The sequence below is a fragment of the Medicago truncatula genome, chromosome 7, assembly GCF_003473485.1.
Source record: "Medicago truncatula cultivar Jemalong A17 chromosome 7, MtrunA17r5.0-ANR, whole genome shotgun sequence".
Taxonomy (NCBI): domain Eukaryota; kingdom Viridiplantae; phylum Streptophyta; class Magnoliopsida; order Fabales; family Fabaceae; genus Medicago; species Medicago truncatula.
The window spans coordinates 24580731-24599542 of NC_053048.1; the positions used below are offsets into that span (position 1 = coordinate 24580731).

The 18812-nt window shown below is 32.3% G+C and overlaps 1 protein-coding gene across 1 annotated transcript; it reads right to left on the reverse strand.

Moving 5' to 3' along the window:
* Positions 1–267: 267 nt before the first annotated feature.
* LOC11427530 (beta-glucosidase 12) lies at positions 268–11655 on the reverse strand. Its single transcript, XM_003622700.4, has 15 exons — positions 11487–11655; positions 11169–11224; positions 10816–10941; positions 10681–10729; positions 9325–9383; positions 6388–6463; positions 5387–5464; positions 5184–5271; positions 4813–5050; positions 4119–4234; positions 3749–3966; positions 3234–3268; positions 3025–3127; positions 1501–1594; positions 268–716 (listed from the first exon to the last, which is right to left on the reverse strand). Exons 1-15 carry the CDS (start codon positions 11584–11586, stop codon positions 536–538), a joined length of 1617 nt encoding a protein of 538 aa, XP_003622748.2. The 5' UTR covers positions 11587–11655; the 3' UTR covers positions 268–535.
* Between the last annotated feature and the right edge of the window lie 7157 nt (positions 11656–18812).

The window sequence follows — 18812 nt, forward strand, 5'->3', positions numbered from 1 at the left end:
CCATCATTAATTATTTTCAAGATTTTTTATATCTTTATCTATTTAAATAGAAGAAATGGAGAATAATTTAAATGGAGATGGTCTTAGCTACATAAGTTCATGACTTTTTTTCTCAAAGATTCAATTTTTTTATCATCTAGTCATCTAGTCATTAAACAAAGAAAATCAATGCATCTAAATACCATACAGTTCATGGAACAACTTAAAGTCGCATTTTACAAAATTTTCATAAGAGCTTTGAAACATTTCTATGACAAATTAATCTAATGACCATTGAACCAATTTATATATTTGAAAATCATAACTTTTAGCACTTTTCTCTCACAAATATCTTCAATAATATAAATTAAACATATCAATGTGAAACCTCTAAAAACGTCCAAACAGAAAAGGAAATAAGCAATATGTTAGTTGGTCATTGGACTGAAGACCGCATTTTATTTATAACATAAGAGTACTACAGTATAAATAATCTAACTTAAAGTGGGACTCCCTTGCCTTTTCTTCAAGTTGAGACCAATCAACATAAGAACATTTAGTGTACCGAATCAAGTGTCAAATACTTTTTGTACCATTTAGCTGTCTTTGTCGGTATACGTTTGAGACTATCATCAAAATTGATATGATAAAGCCCCATATGTTTAGAATATCCATCGTCAAAATCATATGTATCAAATGCTGCCCATGCAAAATATCCACCAACGTTTAAGCCGTCACTATCAATGTAAAAACATAATTGCATTAAAGATCAGTTTCTTGTGGAAACAGAGTTATAAAAGCATGTCATTTCACAATAATCTTCCTATCGTACTAATTTTTTTTTTTTTTTGAGAAACTTCCTATCATACTAATGTTTCTTTATTTTTCGCCTTTTGATATTACATATATTTTGAACAAAAATTACAAATCTTAAAGGATGCAACTCCTTCAAAGTGAACAATTGTAAAAACAATGATGATTAGGAAGAGATTGAAATTTATGCTCTAAAGTTTCTTATATCACATTCTAAACTATATATATATATATATATATATATATATATATATATATATATATATATAAAAGATGATTAAATGAATGCATATAAATTTTTATACTATTTGTGTGAAGTCATTAAACTCTACTTTAATTTAACTTGTTATAATTTCATTTTTTTACCAGTTACCATGTTATATGTATCAAGTTTCCACCGCCGTTAAGCAATGAATATTCTTTGCCAAAGAATTTATGGGACACACAAGATGAATTCTCCCCTCTGATTTGAGTTTACGTACCACTTGGATATATTTACTGATGGTTAAAATGCACTCGAATGTATTCATTTTAAATAATCGATAAAATCTAGTTAATAATTTTTGAATTTTTTTATTCTCTACATTAGTTGATAAATAATATATTATACATCTTTGCAAGAGACACACTACATAATAAATATACCTTAGAAAATAAAAATTAGATATTAACTTTTCAAATTCTAAAGATGTGGAAAAAATAACTTACTTAATTGCTGCTTTGGTAGCATTTATATGTGCGGCGATGTAAGCAGTTCGATGTTCGTCTTTCAATGGATTTGGGATATTGAAAGAAGGAATTCCTATTAAGAGAGGATGTCACACAAAAAAAAAAGAAGTAATGATCACTTTTTATGGCATAAATTATAGATAGTTTAGTTATAATGATGTAAATGGAGTAAATAGTCAATTTCCCTCCTGAAATTGTAAGTTTCATCAATCACCCATCTGAAATTCACAAAACTTCAATTACCCCCCTGAAATTTCACAACGTTAGTCAATTTACCCCTCCGTCAAATTTTTCTGTTAGTGAACATGATGTTTTGGAAATACCCCCCTGAAGTTTTGCACTTATGTGCGATATGTCCCCCAAACTTAAAAATTTATATTATTTTTTCTTAAAAACAAACAATTAATAGTTAAATATTAAAACTAACTATTAATTTTGGAATTTGGGAAAACTACATGCATATATACATCAAAATAGACTCCAAAATGGGAAAAAATATGTATTTTTTAAAGTGACAATAATGGGATGATTTGTGGATTAATATTGGGGGTTGTGTAGTTTAAATGGTTTGAGCAAATTGTTGAAGGAGTTAGAGGAGTTAAAAGACGAAGGCCCCGTTTGGATAAACAGCTTATATAGATGCTTATAGCATTAGGGCTTATCACATTAGAGCTTACATCATAAGCTATTTATGTTTGGATATGTACACTAAAAAGTACTTACATAAATTGAAGTGTTTGGATGTGACAATATATAGGGAATTATCGAAATTTTAAATATTTTTAATTTAACAAAAAATCAAAGAATTGAACAACAATTATCAAGATTTTTTTTGATGAAATTAAATATTATAATATATTAATTATAATTATATATATATATATATATATATATATATATATATATATATTATAATCAATATTTGTCCTTAAGAAAATATCAATATTCATATAATACAAAATCAACATTAGAGATGTAAATAAACTTATCATATATATATATATATATATTAGTGTACAGTTTGTTACCAAACGGGGTCTAAGATGGCGAAGGAGAAAATATAAATTTAAATCTGATTATTAATTTGTTTATAAACCTCTAAAAATAATAATTTGTCTATTAGAAATAATCATTATTGTCACTTTAAAAATACACATTTTTCCCTATTTTGATGTATATATGTATGTAGTTTTTCCAAACTCCAAAATTAATAGTTAGCTTTAATATTTAACTATTAATTGTTTGTTTTTAAGAAAAAAATAATATAAATTTTTAAGTTTGGGGGCATTTTGCACATAAGTGCAAAACTTCAGGGGGGTATTTGCAAAACGTCATGTTCACTAACAGAAAAATTTGACGGAGAGGGTAAATTGACTAACGTTGTGAAATTTCAAGGAGGTAATTGAAGTTTTGTTAATTTCAGGGGGTAATTGATGAAACTTATAATTTCAGAGGAAAAATTGACTATTTACTCGATATAAATGTGATCAAATGAAAACCAACCATTTTCAGTGATGTAGATTCTTGGATTTTTATACTTTTTATTTATGTAGAGCAAGAAATTATATAATCCTTCGGGGTAGACATAGCTACAACCATATTGGTCCTACAAAATATTAAAAGTAAACAAAAGTTATTTCCTATAAAAAATATAATTAAGTTATCCCCCTAAAAAATATCATTCTTTATAATTTGTATCATTATTTACTCACATAGTAACCAAGAGTGTTTCCTTCCACATTCAAAACTGCAACAATGAAAGAATAACCATGCATTAGTCAACATCAGTTATTTTAATTCCTTGTAATTCTCTTACATACTCCCTCCGTCCCTATATGTAAGCACGCATTTGACTTTATTTTTGTCCCTAAATGTAAACCCTTTTTAAATTACTAGATGCATTTATTATTTTTTCCTAAACATACGTCTAATTAATACTACTAACTTATCTTGAAATATGAAAAGTCAAATTTTATACACATTCAAACAAAGGAAAATTTAGTAATATTAACACATAAAACAGACACACTAATTACACTCACAACTTTTCTTAAGAAATGTGAAAAAGACAATGGATGTATACATTAAGAGACGGGGGAGTATTTAATATGTAGAATTTAATTCATAAAGTTTATGGTGTCAACTCCAATGGTACTTTTTCATATCGATGCCATTGTATACCAATTATTTTAGAAATAGAATGGAATTAATTTGATTATAAATTTACCTTCTGTAACAGCCAAGGCATCAAAATTGTCACTAGCAGGAATCTTGGTTCTATTTGGTTCATGTCTAACAAAGAGAGAAAAATAATAATTGATCCCAATAAAGTCTGTACTTCCTTTCAACATTTCTTTCTCATTTTTAGTGAATTCGGGTAGTCTTTTCCCCACTAACTTTCTCATTATTTTTGGATAATCCCCTTTGAACAATGGCTCTAAAACCCTGAAAGACGAAGTCAAACGCCACAAAACAAAAATTTGATATGCAAATTTATTAACCATGGAAAAAATATATAAAAATCAAGAAGAGAATAATTGAACGACTAATAAAACACAAAATATGAGTGGTTTATGGTGTAACTAAAACGTACTAACCATCCAAATTGAAACTCTATTAATCTTTGAGCAGCATCCACATCCTGAGGCTTGGAACTATAGGGAACAAATGATTTTGCTGAAATAGCAATTCCAATTTCTCCCTCTTGAACTGTCTATGTCAAATATTTAACAGAAAATGACAATATTTTATATTTTTCTCTAAAATTCAACTTATTTCATAAACTATTTTGATTAATGTTGATAATTATTAAAATTAGTGTCAAAATTATTATTACTATTACGTTAATTGGAGATTATACTCCCTTTAGTCATGTTGTTGTGAATCTCAATCTTTAATATATATATATATATATATATATATATATATATATATATATATGGGATTTGCTAGAACACACCTACTAATTTCTATGTGGGAGTGTTTTACCAAATTATAATTAAAAAGTTAATAAATACACCTTAAGGTGTATGTTGCTATAACACACCTTCTGACAAAAGCAAGTGGGTGTGTTCTAGCAAATCCTATAGGCATTTGCTAGGATACACCCACTTAGTTTTTAGAAGGAGTATTTTAGTAAGTGAATAACTAAAAAGTGGTTAAATGGTGTAGCTTTGCTAAAACACTCCCACATAAAAACTAATTGGTGTGTTCTAGCGAACCCATATATATATATATATATAGAGAGAGATAATTTTGATACTATATACTCCTGTACAAAATATGTCTTACTTGGAATTTGGACTTGTATAATTTTGAAATCGTAGCATGGGATATGAGTAAGTTATGAAGTACAGTATATACTTCTGTACAAACTTTAGTAGTTGCACAGTCCTCCGTAGACAAATGACCTAGATTGTCCATGTAATTATACATAGCTTGAAGTTCCGGCTCATTCATTGTGGTCCAATATTTCACTCGATCACCATATGTTTTGAATAGGAGCTCACTATAATCCTTGAAATGTTTCCTAAAATTTGATTTTAACATAAACAATATAAGCATGCATGAAGAAATTCAATAATGTTTGTGAGATTAATTTAAGGTTGAATCAATTTATGGAAAATAAATATTTTGATGAAATTATATTCAAGTAAATTTACACAATGGAGCGATTTAAGAAGCCGCCAATATTTTGTTGAAGAGCTAATGGATAGTCAAAGTGCAGGATAGTCACAAAAGGTTCAATATCTGCACATTTAAAGGATCATGTAAATCAAGAAAATAAAAATTGTTGCATGTATTTTAAACACACTTCTTGTCGAATCTAATTATTGCAATAAATATTAGATTTTTCTATTCATACCATTGTTGAGTAACTCGTTGATCAAATTGTTGTAGAACTCGATACCTTCTTTATTTACACCTCCTTTTAAGGTTCCATCTATACAAGTGGTTGTTGAATATAAATATAAAGATAAGTATATTATTATATATTGCAAGAAAGGATATAGTATTATCATTGCTTGTCCACGTGAAATATAGTTTAACGAATATTTATCGAAAATATAAATTGTTGCATGTTCTACGTCATATCATTTGATAAAACAAACATCAACACAGTGAGAGTTTTTTTTAAAAATTTTTGAAGAGGTCAACATAGTGAGATGTAATTAGAGTGACGATTTGGTACAACTCTTTATATTTTCTTTGAATATCCATATAATTATATACGATATGTAAAATTCTATACATTAAAAATGTTAAATTATAATTTTATTCCCTAAACATATTTTTAAATTCCACTTGGTTTCTCAAGTATTTTCCCTGAGCTATAGAACTAGCCCTAAATAGAAAAGAAAATGATATCCGAAAATAAAATATGACATCCCACACTACTATGAAAATGTAGTAGTTGTACAACAAATTTGGTCACATGACTTGCTACTCTAAGAAAGAAAAAGAAACTAATAGTCAATCATATATACTAAGACTTTTGTTCCAAGACATAATAGTAGATTAAAGAAAATAAAGTTCAAGAATCTTAGCAATAAACACTACCATCAACCATTTTATGCAAAGAAAAATATTATTTATAATTTATTTTCTCTTCATTAGGGAAATGCTTGTTATTCTATAACTACCATAAACCTACTAATTTTTAGAAATAAAGCATTATCTAGTTATCACTAAAAACCAGTATACTGATATTTCCGTCCACAAAAACTAATGAATGTACTCTAGCATTCCCTTAATTAATAAGTTACTCTTTGGATACTTTCTTCAAAAAAAAAAAAAAAAAAAAAGTTACTCTTTGGATACTATAAGTAGATATTATATAAGAGTATGCTAGTTGAAATTTTTTACCTGGTATTACTCTGTTCCAAGATATGGAGAACCTGTAAGAATTTACTCCAAGATGCTTCAATCGTTGCACGTCCTCCTACATGACCATTCAAATTAAAACATATAAAATACATTCAAAAAATTACACAAAATATTTTGAGTCTCATTATTACTATTTCTGTAAGCAAACAATTTATTTAAGGGAGGGTGCATGACAACAAAATTCATATCCGTGGTTACTCGCCCGAACCAAATCCAATTTGACGGGTTTTCCCCGTTTTGACTGGGTTTGTGTATGAGTATGGGTTTTTCCCGATCTCGAAACACGGGTATGGGACGGGTAACGGGTATATAGGTACCCACCCCGAACGCATACCCAAACCCGTCCCAAATGTAAAAAACTACTTTATGTTGATATGTTATGTTATTTTGTTTGATAATTGTCATGTTAATAAAAACTACCATTGATATTTAAAGAATCAACTAAATAATTTTGTCTAACAAATGTGAAAGTGAGCTTATTGTTGGATAATATATTACAACGTTGCTCTTGAGGATGCAAAAAAACTTATATTTCTTATTAAAAAAATTATTCAATGCGGGGACGGGGATGGGGCGGGGATACCCGAACCCGTCGGGGACGGGGATGAGATTCAATTTCTCATCCCCGTTAGATATGGATAGGATAACGAGTAAGTATATGAGAATCGGGTATGGGAACAGGGAAGGTAAAACCCGTCCCCACCCCGCTCCATTGCCATGCCTAAGTACTCTATCCCCATTACAACAAAAGAAACTATCAACAAGAGAATGCAAGATTGATAAATGTTACCAAAAACACTACCATGGCATCAATAAATTAATATTTTCTACCAAAAACATTACTATGTCACCTATTGGAAATGGATATTCATCATCTAGCAATGAACAAGCCCCATGATAAGGGCTTTGCCTTTGAAATCGCCTCGTTAAAGCTTTTGCCATCGTTTTTCTCTAAGATGACCTTCGTATCCAATGAAATGATCGACAATGTTGTAATGGTGTACGCCAGTCATCCCCATCTGATAATTTATTCATGATAGTTAAAATATCGATGTTAATCCTAAAATCCTACGATTTTGTGATTATATTTTTCCTCAACGGTTGTAAGTATTCGCAAAATCTTATTTTGGTAGAATCTTGTATATTCTACTTTCCTTTGAAATGATTCTAGGATAATGGGTGCGGTAGTGGAACTACGGAAGAAAATTTTAGTTGTTTTTTTGTATAAGACCTATGAGCTTGATTTAACATTTGAATTATGCCTTCAAATTGTGATTTGGGGAAAATCACAATGGTGACACGAATTGGCAAACGTGTCATGATTTTCTAGGTAGTGAGTATGGTTTTGCAGGGTGTCCAATCGTGCACGATTTTGGAAAAACGTGATACGATTTTCGGCTTGTTGGGCAAGTTTTCAGGATAATGTTGGTCGTACCTTGGGTCGTACGCACCAAACGTGTCACGATTTGAGAAAACGTGACACGATTTTGACAGCTAAAGACTGATATATAAGTGTTCTTTGCAGATTTTGAAGAAGAGCTTGAATAGAGAGAAACTTGGGAAATCAAAGGAGGTAACTTTAGGGTTGAGGGTCTTTGATTAGAGTTCTCATGGGTTGGGAAACATTGTAAACAACTTGGGTGAGTGAAAATCATTGAGTGTTTTGTTCATTGGTGAGATTGGAAAAATGTGTAGAAATTAGGGTTGTTCTTTGTGAACTTGTTCAAGCTAATTTCTTGTAACCCATTTGTATCTCTTTGTAAGAACTCATTGATAGTGGATTGGAGGAATCAATCTCTCCCCCAGACTAGGTCAAGTTTGACCGACCTGGGTCAACAATCTTTGGTGTGTTTGTTCCTCTATTTTCTCTCCCTTTATCTTTTGCTTGTGGTTTTGTGCTTTTCACTTTGATTCCTAGATTAGATCTAGGTGTTGTTATTCTTGATTATTGCTTGTGTTCACTTTGATATTGATTACTACTTTCCTTTACTCCACACATCATAGTTTGTATTGGTGTGAGTTTTGAGTCCGAATTCACAACAATGTGCCAAACTAAATAAAAGAGGGAACAACTCCTTCTAGCTTGGATACCTCACCCACCATTGACAACACAAAAGTGGTAAGTCACCGCTTTAAATTTTGCGAACTACGCCTTTGCTAAACAAATCAGAGCAACCTAAGTTAAAAGAGTCTGATAGGTCTCTCCACCAGAAGGATTTTTCCATATATGATTATGAGTCAAAGAGTATTTGTATCAACCAAAGATCTCCGTTTCCACTTTGCTAATAAAACTGTGTTTAACAAATCCAAATTTTTCATGTTGAGTCCTCCCAAATTCTTCTGATTGCACACATTTTCCAAAACTTGAAATAGTAACATGATAAATGATCATATAATACTTCAATCACACTTAATTTTTCTAAAAAGTTATATTATCTGTAATTTAAAAAAAAAAACGCGTCCTCCCCTCACTTCCCCTCTTAAACCATCATCCAAACACACCATAATTCCCTCTTTTAACAATCTCATTTTTTCATTCAGAGCATAAGATTTATAGTGATCCACAATGGGTAATTTGGTTATAGACCTTTGTGCTCAGTTGGTTCTCTGGAGGTTTTTGTGCTTCTTTTATGTCTTCTTTGTTATTTTTTCCATTAAAAAAACATACCTTCAAGCCATAGAGACTAAAAGATTTTGAGCAGTCATCAAAAAACTTGACGATTAGAATCGAGATTAAGGAGAGATTTTGATGGCCATATTCTTATCAAAATAAGAATTATAATATATTTTTATGAGGAAGAACTATACTATTATTTGCCCTAAAAAAACTTATAATAATATTTATCAATAACAAAATCTATATATGTAATTGTAGTAAAAAAAAAAAACCAAAAAATCCATAGAAAATGAACTCACCTTATATCTCTGGTAATGTTCAATCTTTGTAACATATTTATTATCACCGGAATAAACAACTGCTTGTTAAGAAGAAAACAAAATAAATTACTACGATTGAAACAAAAAGTCACGAGAACTACAAGGTAATGTTGCTTTTAAAAACTAAAGATTTTTTTTTGACAAAAAAAAAAAACTAAAAGATTATATACTACATATTCTTTAAGGTCGTGAAATTTAGATACCCCATCCCCTTGATCTTCGGTTTGGATGGATTCCACATCCTCACCCTCTATGACAAAAAAAAAAAAAGGAGATAGGAGAAATCAAGGGAGAAAAGAAATGTGGATGGGTGTCCACTGCTCTTTTCTCATTCACAACTACTATTTATTTCAACCCCTAAAAAAACTAGGTTAAATTTATCTAATTATAACACCATGGCCATTTAAGTTTATATCGAGTCACTTACGTCCTTTAAGTTATTTAATTGTCACAAATTAATCCTTTAAGTATTCTTCGTAACACTTAGATCCTTTAAATTTTTTAATTGTAACTTTTAAACCTTGAATAACTTACATTTTTAAGATCTGAAATTCGCCAAATTGTTATGGTTAAATAACTTAAAGGATCTAATTCGTACGAAAAAAAATTAAAGCACCAACTTATTACAATTAATTAACTTAAAGAACCTAAGTAGTACGAAAAAACTTAAAAGGACCAATTTATTACATTTAAATAATTTAAAGGACCTATGGTGTAATTTAGCCAAAAAAAACTACTAAATATTCCCAGATGAATAAATTATTTTTTTAATTAACCACTAAAATTGGAGATCAAATAATAATTTAAGCATTTGTCAAAAAATAATATAATAAATTGATCATATATTTTAATTTTTATTTTGCTAGTTCATTTTTTTATTTAAGTATAGCTTTAGTACCTTTTTATGTTTAACCGGTAGAAAGACATAACTAATTGCCCGTTTATCAAATTTTTTTTATTTTTATTTTATCAAGTAGTCTAGTGGTTATAGAGAAATTCACCTTAAAGATGAATAAGTGAGTTGTTCGGGGTTTGAGCCCGGACCCCTACACATATTGTGTGCATTGTTCCTTATCAAATAAGCTAAACTCATGGGACGTTTATCAATTTTTTCTATTACGCAATATAATAAATTTTAACGAATAGGATAAGAATAAATTCCTATAATAGTGTTCAATTATGATTGTTCTTTCAATTAGATTTGACTAATTTTTTTAATTAATAATACAAAGAACATCATAAAAAGATAAAATAGTATAATTGAATGGTAAAAAGAGGAAGAAAAAGCGGCATAAAACTATGTATCCACTTTATATATACAGGTATAGATTATACCGTCTAATATACCAAGCCCTCTTCCTCCTTCATGAGATCCACCTTCAATCTAAAGTCACAAAAACTTATCAGTAATTGTGCCTTCGTTCTACAATCTCAAAACTTATCAAAGGCCTGCGAATTTTTAGCATGTACCTGAGGAGCTGATGTTCCAGCACCAAAAAAAAAGCCACGTGGAAATGTTTCCCGATTTGGAAAGCTTGATGAGTTTACAAATTTCAATATAGAGTCATGTGCATTAGTGGTAGCTCCTTCTCCGATCTATATTACTCTTGTCTCAAATATAAGAAGAAAAAAAGTCAAATAAAGTTGATGTATTTAGTTAAAAATTTGAACTAAATACATCAATCTTATTTAATTTTTTTTCCTGTTATGTTTGAGACCAGGAGTATCAATTAAGCAAACATGTTAAATAATATGTAATGAAGTTACTACGACTCAATATCATTGTGCCTATGGCTAAAACCATGGATATAGCCAATAACTACCTTTGAAGTAGATAAGTCACGTTGAGATTGTTTCTCCGAGGGAAGTAGAAGTATTCCTGCAATATTAACATTATAATACACTTTCCATTACTCTATTTGTCGTAAGTTATAAAAAAATAATTTGTTTAAAATTAGAAATCATTTGACTATATTCATAAAACATTGTTTCCTCTTACAAAATTAACTATCATTTTTTACTTGATTAAAAACGGTATAAATATAAAATAGGAAACCATGTTTACTTGATTAAAAAAAGTGAGAACTTCATTTATTGAAGAAGATGATTATCTAAAAATAAAAGAAGTAAAATGCTCATACCTTGTGCCTGGACCCGAATGTTGGAAAGCAAAACAAGTGACAAGATTGCAAGAACAGTTTTAGTAATTCTCAAAGATGACAGAATCTCCATTTTCTCCATCTAAGAAAACTTTGGAAGTTGATAGAAAAATGACAACTGTATTGTTTGAGATTTCTTCAGTAAATACATATATTGCTATATATATATATAGACCTTCTAACTAATATTTATTTTTTTGTTTTTTAACAAAGATTAAATTAAGTTGTGAGAAATTAATTGAAAAAGGAGCACATGCTAGCGACCACATAATTTTTTGAAAGAAGGTTAGCACCTTTTTTTGAAAGGTGGTTGGGTTAGCCAAAAAGCTTCTTATTTTTATGTTACTAGTGTCATTGTCAAAGTAGTGTCGGGTACAGTAAAACAATAAATTTTTTAATGTTTTAGTGGTAACTTTTTATTTTAAGTAGCTGAAAGACAGCATGTTAATCTACCTGCAATTTTGTTGCAATTAATTGTATATAGAAATAGAAAAATATATTTTTTTTATAGTGAATAATAACGTTCTACTTTTGACCAAAAAAAAATAAAAAAAATAATTACGTTCTACTTATTGTTGTGGTTTATTTCTTCTATTGTTGTGGATTATTCTTAGAGTTTTTTTTCAGAGACAAATTAATTTAAATAAAGATATGATATTGAATTCAAGTGATTAATAAAGACAAATTATTTAGAGGTTATCAAGATTCTATTCGAGAACAAGAGAATTAATAAAAAAAAATTCAAATTCTCTACTTATTATAATAAAACAAAAAGATTAATCTATTTCAAGATAAAAAAATACTAAGGATTATATTAGATATTATTTTTTATCAAAGATTAAATTAAGTTGTATCCACAAGTTCTAGCTCAACTGATAAAAATGTCAAAATAGTTAGGTCAGATGCTCTGATCTAGATTCGAACTCCGGTACCTCCACATATGTGCTTGAATTTATAATGACTTTTTCATTTCGTCTATTTAAAAAAAAAAAAAAGTTGTCAATAATTATGCAGATGAAGTTAGAAATTATTCCCACACAGCCGGTATACCAACATTAGTCTAGAGAAATAATATAAGTGAGTAAGAGACCCACTTTTCTGTCTAAATGACAAGAAAATTTAATTCACTACCCCACTTTTGGTGTGTACTAATAACTTTGAAACAGGCATGGAGTAAATTTAATGATCACTACCCCACTTTTGTATGGTACGATTAAATAAGCAACACGAGGAGCACATGCATGCAAGATTTCCCATATAGCAACCACTTATTTTATTTTGTCTACTGTTAATATTGGTGGATTTAGTGGCATCGTATATTGCTTGGTGGCAGTGGCAGAGCCACATACTACAGCTAAGAGAATGTAGTTGCATATCCCTTGAAATTATGATATTTACACCAAATGTTCTACTACGATTATGAATTCCCTCAGTTTTGAGATGTGCACTACCAAACCCATAGAAAGATGGCTTTCTCTATGAGTTTAGTATCTGTAAATAAGGGTCATCTAAAAATTAGTTCATGAATTTGCTAATTCTTGTTTTTTACTACTATAAAATTTAATTATTTAAAATTTTGTCTCCTTCCCCAATTAATCATTATCACGTCACTAATCTGCTTAGGTGACACTATTTATTGGTTGAATCATTTGCTGACTCCACAAAATTACATGTGAACAAACCAAAATAAACTCGAGGCTTTCAGACAAATGTGGAATTCATAAACCAATTTATAAATGATCCATATTTGCAGAGACAAAACATATATAAAAGCCTAGAAAGATTGATCTGGTACAGTAATACGTTTTGATTTTACTTATTAATTCCCTTAGATCTTTATTATAAAAAAAAATTAAAAAAAATTGGTTCTATTTATAAGAAAATATCATACTTTTAAAGTGTAGTTTTTTTTTTTTTTTTGAACAAGCCAAATTGAAATGCATTAATAACAAGGAAAATCATCCCGAACAAGGAGTGCAGAGATGACAGCACCGAACCAATTTACAAAGTCACTGATGCCGAAAAAGCAAAGGCACCATCAAGCAACAAAAACAAAAATAATTCCAAGTGGACACCCATACACAAAAAGGGTGTTTCCACCATTCATGGAAAGTATATATAAACATCACCTATTTTGATTTCAACCACAAAAAGGAATTGACCTTGACCTTCTCGATGAGAGTTGATCGGTCTAAAACCATATTTTTAAAAATATTGTTATTACGCTACTTCCACAAAATCCAAACACAGGCAAGCCATATAACCTTAAAGAAAATATGTGAAGATCACGGCATACCCGCCATATACGAAAACTGAACAAAGTGATGACTAAGAATATTAGATGGAACGAAATTGATACCAAGCCAAATCCAAACGTGATGTCGAACACTATAAGATGTCGCACACCCTAGAACTAGATAATGTGTCGTTTCTGAAGTCCTACAGTCAGCTATGCAATAATGTGTTGGAATAATGAGCATTCGAACCAGATTGTCTTTTGTCGGTAATCAGTTGCGAAGGAGACGCCACGTGAACAATGACACCTTTGAAGGATCAATATTATTCCAAACATCAGTAGTGAGATTCCTAACCACAGGTACATCTGTTGCCGTAAAAAAGCGGTAGACACCTCGCACCGAGTAACCGTGAATAGGATCGAGCAACCATTTCCAAGTATCATGAGTATGGTCCTGCAAAACATCGTTATGCAATAAAACAAAACACTCCCTCACACTCTCCTCCTCCCACGCCAACAGACGATGCCCACACCCACCCCCACCACCGGTCATCCACCCTAACCTCGACAACTCATCCACCGAAGACTCTTGGTTCACGGGTAGATCAAATAGTCGAGGAAATTTATTCCTCGACGGAATTTCCCCCACCCAGTTATCATGCCAGAACAAGGTATGTCGACCATCGCCTACCACCCTTCGAATGTTAGCATCAAACCAACACCTCACTCCTACTCCTACTCCCCCACGAACATTACACACGGTCCTCCACCAATACGAGCAATGTCTGCATCCTCTTGTAAGCGCCCCCCCACCCCACCTAGCTTTTAAAACATGGTACCAAGGCCCTCCTTATCGACCGACATCCTCGAACACCACTTTCCCAACAAAGATAAATTAAAAACTCCCAGCCTCCTAACCACCAACCCTCCTTCGGTAAGCAAATGGACTCCCAATTTACCCAAGCAATCTTCATAAAATCCTTAGCCCCATCCCATTTCTTTTTTTAAATAGATCCAATAGTGGAAATTATACATGCGGAGGCTTTGAAAAAGGAAATAAAGTAAACCAGAATGGAAGACAGGGCAGACTTCAGAAGAATCATACGACCACCGAAAGAAAGGAACTTGTTATGCCACAACAATAAGCGAGCAACAATGCGATCAATAACAGGTTTCTATAAACCAATCTTCCGAGCATCTTCTCCAATAGGCAGACCCAAATAAACAAATGGAATGGAACCTTTTTTACAATTCATCACTACGGCCGCTTCTGACTTGGGTCAGATTCCGTGAAATTTGAAGTCATCTCCTCATCTTCTTTGGAACGATCTTTCTTCAGAATTGACAATGGGGGTGAAATTCGCTCTGTTGCTGGTTTCTTAACCATCTCGAACACAACTTTTTGCTTGCCCTCCCTTTTGTCAATATTGGTGATGTCTTGTAGGGCTGTGGCTTTTTTCTGGCGTTGATACCTACGCCATTGAGTTCGCGTCATAGACTGCTGCCCCTTGTAATTATTATTATAAGGATACCTAGTAGGCGATCTTGGCGCCTCAACTCGAGGAGCGGGGACTTTTCTTTTTACCCATTTGGTTGGAGGGGCAGAGTAGCCAGACTTTCTTCCTCCTGAAAAGACCCAAGTGTCTGTGGGAGAATTAGCAGGTGGATTGAAAGTTCCTCCCCAATTTTTTTTCTGAGAATTTCTAGCAGCATGGTCTTTATATGGAACACCCCTTTTGTTGAAATTAAATTTAGGGCGGTTATCCTTCTTCTTCCCTTTCCACTTTGCCTGTGGCTGAGCACCTTCTATGGCTTTAGCGGCCTCTTTATCGAAGATAGCGCTACATCTTGGGCACAGCATAGCGTTGGTGTTTGAAATTTTGCAACGATTTAGAAAATCAATTAGATCTTCTTCAGCTTTAGGATATGCCTTTTCAACATTCTTTTGGAGTTGGTCCTCAGTAACCAGCCTAGCATTTTGGACATGGCCTTCAGTAACCATTTCGATGTCATCAGGTACAGCCTCTCTTGATGATAATATGCCATCACTTGGTGTTGCTATGTCCACCATGTTTATACCCACCACTTCAGCGTACATGGATTCGGCCTTTTTGGAAGATTCTACATCAGGCTTGCTTGTTGCTTTAGCCTTTTCCCCAAATTTCAGCCTTCCTTCATCGAGAGCTTTCTGCACAGAATCCCTGAAATGAGTACAACGGGATAAGTTATGGCCCAAAAAACCATGAAATTTACAAAAACCTCTTTTCTTCCTCTGATCCAGAGGGGGTATTTTCATATTATCTGGCACTAAAATTACGCCATCAGCAACTAAAAGATCAAATATTTCTTCACATTTAGACACATCAAAAGTATAAGTTTTTGGGGGATATTTATCATTTTTGGACTCTTCTACGTTTTTTCCGTTTGATGGCCTTAACAATTTACAAGTGTAAGGCGGCCCATCTTTTAATTTCGCGAGATTTACTTCGCTATCCTCGACGGAATCGAAACCCCAATCGAACTCTGGCTCACTATCCCCAGCTTCGATATAAGCAACTTTTTCTTTCTTAGGGAACCTATGAAGGTAAATCGACATTGTTATACCCTGATTTTGGACCTAAAAATACTCGTTCAAATTTTTTTTTAACACTAATATTTGTCAATTCTCTGTTATTTTACTCTGAATCTTTACTCTCTTTTTAAACGTATTTTACTGCCTCTGTCTTTTCTGACATTACAAGTCATTTAAGAACTCTCTGAAATGCCGCGTTACTTTTCTTGCACTTTATTTCAAAAATCATACAAAAGGGTATTTTGGTCATTTCCTGCAGTGGAACCCATTTTTGTCCGTGTATTTGTCTCTAAGTCTCTTCAACTTGTCTGTACAAATCATCGTTAATTCTTTGTTAAAAATCATTTCAAAATCGCATCTGAGTCAATTTGGGTCAGTTTAGTCCCTAGGGGCATTTTGGTCTTTTCCTGTCAAAATTTTGACAGGGAGGTATTTTGAAATACCTCATGTCAGTTTTTGGTTCGTTTTAGTCCTTTTGTTGATTTTATTTTAGGTTTCACTTTACGTTTTGTCAGGTTACCAATTTTATTCCAATTTTATTTTTTATTTTGCATTTTGGTCCTCAAAGAAGTCCAAAATTGCTTTTCAGTCCAGAACTTTTTTTTTATTTTATTTTTTATTTTTACATTTCAGTCCTTTTTGGTTAATTGCAGTTTAGTCCTTAAGTTTTTGTTTTTGCAGAAAGGTCCAGAAGCCAAAAGTCCAAGGCAGAGCCAAGCACAGTCTAAGGACAGGTGTCCCTTTCTCATTGGGTCTCAAGTACACATGTCAGCTATAAAAGCAACACAGTGCCACACAGATCCATTAACCACACGCCACATCACAAACAAAAGAAGGATTTCTCTCTCCTTTCTGTTAGGATCAAAAACTCAGAAATCACCAAGAACACAAAAACCCTAGATTTTTCCAGAATCACAATTCAACACAAAATTCAGTGAATCTTTCGCAATTCTCAGAGATTCGCCATTGAATCTTCATCATCGAATCGGTTTCCTTCGCAATTCAAGGTGAGAATTCGCCATTGGCAAACTCCAGCACCGATCACGAAGGATTCAGCGAGAAGAAGAGGAAAAGAAGCAAGGTTGAAACCGGCGAAGAAGATGAAGAAACAGAACCAGTGAAATCACCGGTTTATTTCCGGTCCAGTAACGAAATCAACAACACAGAAAGCGAAGAATCAAGTGTTTCCGAAGAAATTCAACAAAATCTCCATTAAAATTCAGGTAAACACTTAAACTCCAATTTTTCTTTCTCAAAAGCAACAACGAAGCCAAGGCGATGTAGATCCTTGAAAAGGGAAACGTTTTGGTTCAAAAAAGATTGAAAACCTAAAAAACGTAATCAAAAAACCAAAATTCTAAGGATCTACGTCGTTCAAAGCCTCGCTTCCCTTATTTTTCTCTCAAAAAATGCCAACCAGAGACGAATAAACGTAGATCTGTGAAGAACTAGAGGTTTCTCTTTCAAAAAATGTGAAACCCTAATTTTTAAAATCGAAGCAAGAACCTCAGATCTACGTTGATTCAGGTGTTATTTGTGAAAATCAGCGTTGAAATTATGTTTGGAGTGAAGAGAGGTTTCGTTTGATGCAAGAGATTTTGAATTCTGGTTTTTTAGTCACCGGAAAGTGCATAATCTCGCCGGAGAAGATGAAGTTTCCGGCGGACCTTCAAGGTCTCCGCCGTTGCTTCATCCTCACCGGCGGTGAGTTTTAGAGAGAAGTCTGAGAGAAGAGAGAAGTCTGAGAGAAGAGAGAAGTTTAGAGAGAGAGAGAGATGAAAGAAATGAATTGGACCGGTGTCCATATGCTTATATAGACGCCTGGACCGGTCCGGTTCATTTTGTTTTCATCCTGGACCGTAGGATCTAGGGTTTTGTTGTTTGAATGGCTGTGATGCTTTGTTTCCATGTGCTTGATCTGTGTTACCATGCGCTGCTTGTTTTGAACCGTCAGATCTAGGTCTGGATCAATCTAACGCCTCTGAGGCCTTTGGATGATCCAGGCCCAGTCTGTATTGGGTTTTGGGTTGGGCTTAAGGTTCCTTTTACGTTTTTACCTTTTTCTTGCTATCTGTACCCCTACTCTTTGCTATCTGAACCTGTTTCTTGCTCACATATTTTTTACAAAAATTCCTAAAAATCCTAGGTGTTTCTTGATACATTTTTGGTATTTTTATGGTGTTTTGCATGTAAAAAGAAAATGGTAAAATGGCATGAATTAATTCCCATGTGTTTTTACATTTTTGGTATTCTTTTGGTTATGTTTTTTGTTCTTGACACTTTGATATGTGACATGGATGAATGATATACAATATTGTGATGAATATGCCTCTGATCATGTGTCCTTTTTGCTGTTTTTGGATATGATTTTGTAAATTTCTTGTTTTGCAAGCAACAAGTGTTTGTCTTAAGGAATAAAGTGTCAAATTTCTCTATGAATTTGGTGTGATACTTTGCTTGCATGTGTCTCTATTAATTTCATGTCATGGCTTGAAACAAA

Excerpts from the sequence above, each read along its gene's own strand:
- LOC11427530 (XM_003622700.4), bottom strand. The coding sequence starts at position 11,586 with ATGGAGAAAATGGAGATTCTGTCATCTTTGAGAATTACTAAAACTGTT. Across the intron at positions 5,272-5,386 it reads CAACGAGTTACTCAACAATG|ATATTGAACCTTTTGTGACT; the intron begins GTATGAATAGAA and ends TTAAATGTGCAG. Across the intron at positions 4,235-4,812 it reads TATACAAGTCCAAATTCCAA|ACAGTTCAAGAGGGAGAAAT; the intron begins GTAAGACATATT and ends TATTTGACATAG.